This window comes from Arvicanthis niloticus, chromosome 1, assembly GCF_011762505.2.
Source record: "Arvicanthis niloticus isolate mArvNil1 chromosome 1, mArvNil1.pat.X, whole genome shotgun sequence".
NCBI lineage: Eukaryota > Metazoa > Chordata > Mammalia > Rodentia > Muridae > Arvicanthis > Arvicanthis niloticus.
This window is the reverse complement of record NC_047658.1, coordinates 73,911,782-73,920,641: the sequence shown is the minus strand read 5'-3', so window position 1 is coordinate 73,920,641 and position 8,860 is coordinate 73,911,782. Positions and strand designations below refer to the sequence as shown.

At 35.4% G+C, this 8,860-nt stretch overlaps 1 protein-coding gene across 1 annotated transcript; it reads left to right on the top strand.

The window, feature by feature from the left end:
* The first annotated feature begins 5,264 nt into the window (after positions 1 to 5,264).
* On the top strand, positions 5,265 to 8,860 carry LOC117722360 (olfactory receptor 52N2-like). Its single transcript, XM_034521438.2, has 2 exons — positions 5,265 to 5,886; positions 7,420 to 8,860. Exon 2 carries the CDS (start codon positions 7,470 to 7,472, stop codon positions 8,424 to 8,426), a length of 957 nt encoding a protein of 318 aa, XP_034377329.1. The 5' UTR covers positions 5,265 to 5,886; positions 7,420 to 7,469; the 3' UTR covers positions 8,427 to 8,860.

Here is an 8,860-nt window from a genome sequence, read left to right as displayed (position 1 = left end):
TAGAAATATTGAAACCTCTGGCTCTATTTTGCCAACATGAAAACTATTGTGAATATGGCCCATGTTATAATATTGCTCTTGTCACATATTTCTAATCTTGGGGGATTATTCTACTTTTGATAGCCCAAGAAGTCAAGGTTTTTTTTTTTTTTTTTTTTTTTTTTTTTTTTTTTTTTCAAATGGTGAATGCATACCAAAACTAGCTACACTTTCCTTAAATTTTCTCAAATTCAATACACTGACAGGTTGCCATTAAATTCCTGATAATTTTGTGGATGATTAGTCTGCTGGCCTTTGTTGTATACTAAGTGCATAAACTAAAGTTTGTTTCCTAACAACCTTTGGTTAGCTCTCTTTATTTTTATCATCTGTCTCCACATATTTTCCCTAATTAATGTTTTAAGTTACTCTTTTATGGTCTGTGTCTATATTTTTATGTCTCTAGTGCTTGTGTCTCTGATATCCTAGCATTTTATCCAACCTGAATCATAGGACTTTTTTTAAAAAAAACAAAAAAAAAACAAAAACAAAAACAAAACAACTCACCTCTTAGACTTTTCTCCATATCTCATTTTTTTTCTTTTCTTTTTTTTGTTCACTGTAATGTATAAAGTTCTACACATTCTGTTCTAATGTCACCTCTAAGCCTTTTCTCAACATTTTATATTTCTCTTTCTGCTGTTTATTATGTTCTATAAATTATTGTATCTTCTGTTCTAAGCCTTGGTTCTGTATTTTATTTTTTCCTTATTTTGTAATTCTGATATTTTACTATCTACTTTATTTTGATTTATTAATTTTAGTAAGTTCTCCCCTCTGTCTTGTCTTCATATTTCATTTTTCTCTTTCTGTTTTTCAGTCTGAGCTATAAAATCTGTACTTTTTGATTTTTTCAATGTCTAATCTAAACCTCATCTTCACAGTTCATTTTTCCTCTTTCTGTTGTTTACCATGACCTATAACATTTACTGTTTGATCTACTGTCTCCTCTTAGCCTTGTCTCCATGTCTTATTTTATCTCTTTGCTGTTCATTCTGCTCTATAAGTTCTTATATTTTTTTGTTCTAAGCCTTGCTTGCATATTTTTAGCTTTCCTGTATATAGTAATTCTGATATCACCTCTAAGCCTTGTTTACATATTTCATTTTTCTCTTTCTGTTATTTTAATAAAGCTTTCATCTTTGAGAAGACATAAAAGGCTAATCTAATTATTAAAGTAAAATGAAGATTGTTAATGTAATAATAGTCATAATTTCTAATCTCTCATTTGTTTCTATCTTTGGACCATATAAGAGAGCTTCAGCCAAGTTCTAAGAAGTCTGTGTTATTGTGTCTCCTAGTTTTATGTGCTTTGTTTTTTTAAATTATCAATTTTAATGTATTTCCATCTAACTATGATGTTTTATATTCAATTTCTTTTGTCTTCAGGGTGAAAGTATGATTTTTAAAATAATTTTTACATTGGAAGTTTTCTTCTTTGTCTGTTTGACTTCTGTTTCATACTGTCAGTGATTCTTCCCTGTTTTTTCAGCTCACCAAGAAAAGGTTTTCATTTTCTACCTGTAACTTAGAATTACCTTACCAATACTGACTTCCCCCCTGCTATGTGAAGCTGTTGGGTTAAAGACATTGGATCCTAAGTTCAACACATCTGACCAGGAAGATTCATAAAATTAGTATGGTGGCAGTTATTCCTTAACTAGCTAATTCACCAATAACCACATAGACTAAGATTTTATAAAAAATCACCTTGAGCCAAATACTGATCAATTATTACTTCATTCTAAACTTCCAAGCTAGCCAGGCTTCCTCCCAGACAAAATATCCCCATATTACTTGCAATTTTTTGTCCTTTCTTGATCCAGCTCTCTTCTCCTGATGACACGTTCACCTCTCCTTGTCGCTCATTCCTTCACTTCCTGTCTCTTTCTCCACCCCCAACTCCCAATCAGAAGTCGTACTTCATTCTATCTAAAGCTCTGTAATGACTCTTTTGCTCTTATAGGAAAGGTAAAGAAAAGAATGAATGAGAAGCAATGTTTACACAAACTTGAGAGTGGAGCTTTGAAGAGTAAACATAACAAAACTGTGTTCAGATTGAAAATAGATAGTGGGATAAAAAAATCAGCATTTGAAATAATACAAAGGTTACAAGGGCAAACTCTGCACAGGGTACATAAACATTCATACATATAAAGATAGTTCAAAATGTACAAGGAATTATTCTGGTCTGGCAAAGTGGAGATAATAGTTTCTTTTCTAAGTTACATGACTTAGCTAATGCCAGGAAGCTGGCTAAATTTCCAGTACCAAGCATGGTTCCTTTCCTGTTGAGTGGGCCCTAAATCGATTTAGACCACTGTTTATTGCCACTTATTGGCACTGTTTAGTGCCAATTATTGGTCCTTTATGCATGATTTCTATGATAGCAATGTTATGGTCTATAAGGGTTGCAACTGGGTAGGAGTGGATAGGGCAGTTTAATTGCATCCCTTCCTAAACACCTTACATAATATTTTATGAAATATATAGTATTTTATTTTTGTGGAAGCTACAGCACAGGAAAGATAAGAACCAGCTTGAATCATCTGAGTCCTGTGTTCTAAGTGTACAGTGTCTGCAGCAATAGGGGCCCATACATAAGCCTTGAGAGACAATTAAAGGCTATACTAATATCATATATATTAATCTACATTTTGGGGTGGTAATTGGAGTAACCAACTTTTTGACATAAACTTTCTCCTGCTTGGAATTGCTTTTTTTGTTTTTTGTTTTTGTTTGTTTGTTTTTGCTTTTTTTAATAACTGAAAAAAAACAGGCTTCAAACTAAAACTAGACAAGATAAAAGATTTACATTATATCAATTAATGGAACAATTCTTTGAAAAGACATTGCAATTTAAAACATATTCATGAGTATACCCAATGCCATAAAGCTACTACTAAAGCTAGTGAGTGATCTATCTTTGCAAAAAATGTAGTGAATGTCTTAAATATACAACCCTCACCAATATAGATTATAACAAAACTATACCTACCATCTCTGAATTACATGCCATGTATAAATATACTAGTAATTCATATCCAATCCATTAGACTTAGGTTACATAAACATTCCCACAAATTCCTTTGTTGTCCGAAGTTTTTAATAAAGATTTAGAATGATAACAGGATATATGCAAAACTAATGAAATTTCCCCAATAATTATGCCATTTTATATTTTCTTAGTTGGTGTGTTAGACTTATAATTGCAGGCATTGGTACTAATACATTTTCAATAAAAATAGAAAGATGATTTTCTACATTGTGTTTTTGGAAGTCTTGACCTGCACACAATTAAGCCAGATAAAGTACCTGACATAGGTGAGGAAGTGGGGCTCACAAAGTACAGAGGAGCTATTGACAAATGATCACAAATGAAGAGAAATAGCTAGGTGGAGTTTGCTTTTCGGTTTTTCAGTAGTACAGCTCCTGACAGGCTAGCCATGCTCTACTACATATTGGTACCACTAAGGAAACAAAATATTTTTTAAAAGAGTCCATGAAGTTTGGAGGAAATTGGTATGGGGGACATCAGCAAGAACTCTATGAAAGGAAATGAGGAGTGGCTTGATCAAAATACATTATGTACATGCATGAAATTCTCAAACAAAAGGTGAGTTAAAAAAGAATTCTTCATACATTCACCATGACAGACACCATTATAATTTGTTTTGAAATTGTTAGTATCATTTTTTTTTTACAATGAAATAGTAAAAAGAAAAAAACACCCAACCACTGAAACATGCAGGTGTATGAGATACAAATACAAAACATACTTTTGAGTGTTTGTGTGGATGTAAACATATGTATTCATTATTTTTTTTAAAAAAAATTGATTCTTTGTGAATTTCACATCATGTATCCCAATCCCACTCATTTCCCAGTCCTCCCATATTCACCCTCCATTCTTGTAATCTCCCCTCGAAATTAAAATTAAATAAAAAATAAAACCAAACAAATTTTTTGCTGTGTAAGTTGCAGTGTACCAAAGTATGTCACACAGTATATCCTTTTGTCCAAACAGCTTTACTTGCAAAAGCTACTGTAATGAGTGATTCATCTTGTTTGAAGTCCCTGGCTTTTGATATACCATCAATACTGGATCCTTACCAAGACTCCTCTTGCTGTTGCCTGAGTCATGGAGATTCTTGCAGCTTTAGATCAGCTCATAGGTGGAGTAGATGTTGGAGTGGGTCAGCTCAAAACATCAGATCTGGGCCTGGGTGGTAGCTGAGTTGGTAAACCTATGAGCTCTCCTGCTTCCATGACCCCAGGGCACCAGCTCTACTATGCTGCCAAGGTGAGGAATGGGGCCTGCTCTCCAGAGTTCAGTAGTGAACAGGGAAGGAGCCAGCTCTCCTAAGCCCACATTATCACCACTGGAACCACTATACAGTAGCTGGTGAGGGGCAGAGCAATTCAGCTTGACCCTCAGAAATCAACATGGCCTCAGTTGGCAGTTGAGACCATGGACATTCTCAAGGCATTTGGTGATAACAAGGGGCACAGAAAAACACACAGACCCTGCTGATGCAGATCCAAAAACCCAGATATGGCCTCAGCAACAAGAATGCAGGCCATTACCATGGCCTTAGGTAGTAGTACAGGTCTCTCACATCAGGCTGTTTCTCACCACCCTTATGTCTCAGGTTCATAGTGCATAAGCTGCTTGGCTTGACTTCTTTTTCTAGCCCATCTCACCATAATGTACTTGTTCATCATAGGCACCCATATCTTGCTGTGACAGGAAAAGACTGTTGCATTCATCAGTTTAATCAATAAACATCAAATAAAATGGAAACTAAAGAACATTTTCTACATTACTCTTACATGTCATATCTAATTATGTCTTTATTGTGTTTCTCTTTTCCAAAACTACAAAATACATGTGAATATATATATATATGTGTGTGTGTGTGTGTGTATGTATAAATTAAAATGTACACAAATATACATATATACATAAGTAGTGGGTTTGAGACATCATGAAATTGAAATGAAAACAAATATTTCTATCAGAGCCCTTTCAGAATCAATATATGGGGAGGGGTGTGTAACTTTTGGTATAATTTTCTTCTAGTTTCATTTGTGCTTGAAGATTAAATAAGTGCTGAAACTATCTTGAAAGTCCCAAAGGATGTTATTTCTCCAATCACAGTCTTCAGAGACAATGACATACAAAAACACGAAGTGCACACTTGCCTGGCTGGAGAACACTCAAAATGATACAGAAGTGCTGTGTGAGTTTAGAACCCCACATGCTCAGGCTCTTGGGTATGGACACTGCTCTGGTCTCTCCTAGCACTGGTGTAAGATTGAGTGACTTCTAATAAACCTTGTTTTCAGAAGATGAGAAAAAAATTAAGAATTCTTAAAAATGCGGATAACAGAAGTTCCACGCACCCTACAACACATTTCTATTCAACTGAGACAAAGAGGAAGAAAGGCTTCTAAAATTGTAAAGCAACAGTAAAAGGACTTCATAATTCATCGGAGACAATGAAAGTCAGTCAGTAATGGGTGACAAGAGAGAAATTTATTTTCTTTACTTTGGCTAATTCTCAGATTTGCTTCCAGAAGAACTGTCTTTTGTGGAGGTAGGTAGAGAGTAAGACAAAACAGGAGTTGAATACTGAAAGATATTGGCAGGACTTGCTGAAGAAGGCTCCTCTGGAAAAAAAGACAATCCTCCTCTGCAAAATTTCTACACAACTAGGGACCACACAGTGTATCCCAAACAGTCCCAGATGAGACTGCAGCTGTCTCACAGACGGTTGCTGTGTGAAGAGCTCCCTCAGAGAGAAAATAACTCTCTTTCACTTCCTACATTTCTTACTATTAAGGGTAAGGTTCTCTGTCTTACATTTAAAAATCATGATTTGTTATACCTGTTGCACTCAGCTTGTGAAACTTCCTATCAGCATTAGGATTTGCCACTCATGGTCACAGACACAAACATTGAATGTTTGATTGAAAATTCAAACTTTCATGTGATTCTTGCCTTGGCATTTTAAATTTTGTCACCTTGTACATGTGTTTTCTTATTTACACAAAGAAGACACAGCATGTTTCTGTGTTATTTAGGTTTGAATATGGAAAACAGCATTATATGAAACACCAATAATCTGATATATGAGATTTTGACTAGTTGCATAATTAATCTATTTCCCAAAATTATAATGCTTTCAGGAATGTCTAAGACAATCAAATTATCAAGACAATTAATAGTATGTGCTATCACATATATAAGGGCTAATATACAGCAATTACTAAATTCTAGGTATTGAGTATATTCTCATTTTGCTGTGTGAATACATCTATAGTTTGTAGAGCTGGAGATTTTTTCTCTTTCAGAGTCATTTGCTTCTTCAAATTCAAGTCTATCCTCCTATTTTCTATGGCAAGAAAAGCTTGATTTCATAGTCAGGGTCCCTACATGTCGATTTTAAATACGTTATAAAAAGAAGCTCTTACACTGTTAGACAATAAATTTGACAACCTAGTTTTTTTTCTTCTTTGGGGTAGATTTTAGTGCCATGAATGTCCTAAAAATAACAATAGATCATTGTGGAGACCAGAAACCTTACATGGAAAACTTGAGACAAAATTCCCTGTACTGAGGAAGGCAATAAAAGAGCTATATTTGACTTGTTTGTCTGTGATGCAATGGGATTGTGGGTAGATTTTGCTATTCATTATGAATTGAGAGACAGTGCAGATTTCCTTACTTATTGATTAGTTTGAAGTTGTGGGCAGAATGCAGACCCAACAGTTCAAATGTCCTTGCCTTTGTCCTGTCTAAGGCAGCTTCAGAACCCTGTGGCTATGTTAGGATCCAGACATTGAAGGTATATTCCATATATAGGGACGAATTATCTTACAGAAATTACAGTGGTCATTGGCTTAGTCACCTTTTAGTGAGTTTCAGGAAATTTGACACAACTTCACAGAATTTTGTTCCAGATTTAAAGATATGTTTTTAGATACATGTCAGTGTAAAACACAGAAAAAAATTGAATTGGTTGGAGGCCATAGAAACTAGAATTTTCTGTTTGTTATACGGTGTATAATAATAGAGTGCTTATATTCATGGATACTTATTAATTATAGTCATAGTATACTGTATAAAATAATACTTTCTATAATCTTGCCAACATTCTGAGCTTGGTGCACTTATAGCATTGTAGAGAGTGAAAGGTGAACTGTAAAGTGCTTAGTCAAATGGTCAACTTCATAAATTATGTCCAGTGGAAAAACTGCAATAGACTATGAAGGTTTATATAATGCTGCAAACTTTTAAATTATATTTTTAAAAGGTTTATTGGTAACTTTTATATTCTAAGCCCTCCATTACCCTTTGTTTATATCCTTTCCTAGGTCACTGACATTATTACTGAGTATAAAATACTCTCATCCTGACAGCCATTATGTCTGAAGCCAACAGCTCCAGCCTGACCCCAGAATTCTTTATCCTGAATGGTGTTCCTGGGCTGGAAGATGCACATGTCTGGATCTCTCTGCCATTCTGCTTCATGTACATTATTGCTGTGATGGGGAACTGTGGGCTTATTTACCTCATTGGCCATGAGGAAGCTCTGCACCGGCCCATGTACTACTTCCTGGCCTTACTATCCTTCACTGATGTCACCTGGTGTACAACCACTGTGCCCAATATGCTGTGTATATTCTGGTTCAATTTCAAGAAGATTGGATTTAATTCCTGCCTTGTCCAGATGTTCTTTGTCCACATGTTGACTGGAATGGAGTCTGGCGTGCTCATGCTCATGGCTCTGGACCGCTATGTAGCCATCTGCTACCCTCTACGATATACCACCATCCTCACCAACCCTGTGATTGCCAAGGCTGGCCTTGCTACTTTCTTGAGGAGTGTAATGCTCATTTTTCCATTTACTCTCCTCACCAAGCGCCTGCCCTATTGCAGAGGCACCCTTATCCCCCACACTTACTGTGATCACATGTCTGTGGCCAAGGTATCCTGTGGCAATGCCAAGGTCAATGCAATCTATGGGCTCATGGTTGCTCTACTGATTGGTGTGTTTGACATTTGCTGTATCTCTGTGTCTTACACTATGATACTTCGAGCAGTGGTGAGCCTGTCCTCTGCTGATGCTCGTCACAAGGCCTTCAGCACCTGCACATCTCACATCTGTGCTATTGTGATCACTTATGTGCCTGCCTTTTTCACTTTCTTCGCTCATCGTTTTGGAGGACACACAATTCCCCACCACATCCACATCATAGTGGCTAACCTCTACCTGCTACTGCCCCCTACCATGAACCCAATTGTTTATGGTGTCAAGACCAAGCAGATTCGGGAAAGTGTAATCAAGTTTTTACTTGGAGACAAAATGGGCATTACCTAAAACAAATGCATGTTAATACTAGCTATATGGTTTATGATGGGGAAAATAGTGAAGAAAAATTTCATAAAAGGTGATTGAAGTAGTATTAAGCAATCTAACTTGTAGATATTCTGAAATCTTTAAAATTGAAATTATGAAATTTCATATTTCTTATTTCTTTATAAAGAAAGTCTGACAAAGTATAGAATGTAGAAATTGATATGCAAGGTATTCATTCCTTATAAATCATTTTGTGGCTACAAAATTCTATATGAGTAGAATAGGAATGAATTGATTGATGTATGGTTAATGTCAATCTTTGCTCCATGGTTAAAAGATAAATTTGCAATAATTTGGAACAATCTTGTCATCTCTATTAAGGACAAACTCTTAGATGAAGTATGTTGCTGATGTATAAAACATGCTTCAGTGTAGTGATATATATATATATATAT

Coding starts and splice junctions, on each gene's coding strand:
- LOC117722360 (XM_034521438.2), top strand. CDS start 7,470: ATGTCTGAAGCCAACAGCTCCAGCCTGACCCCAGAATTCTTTATCCTG.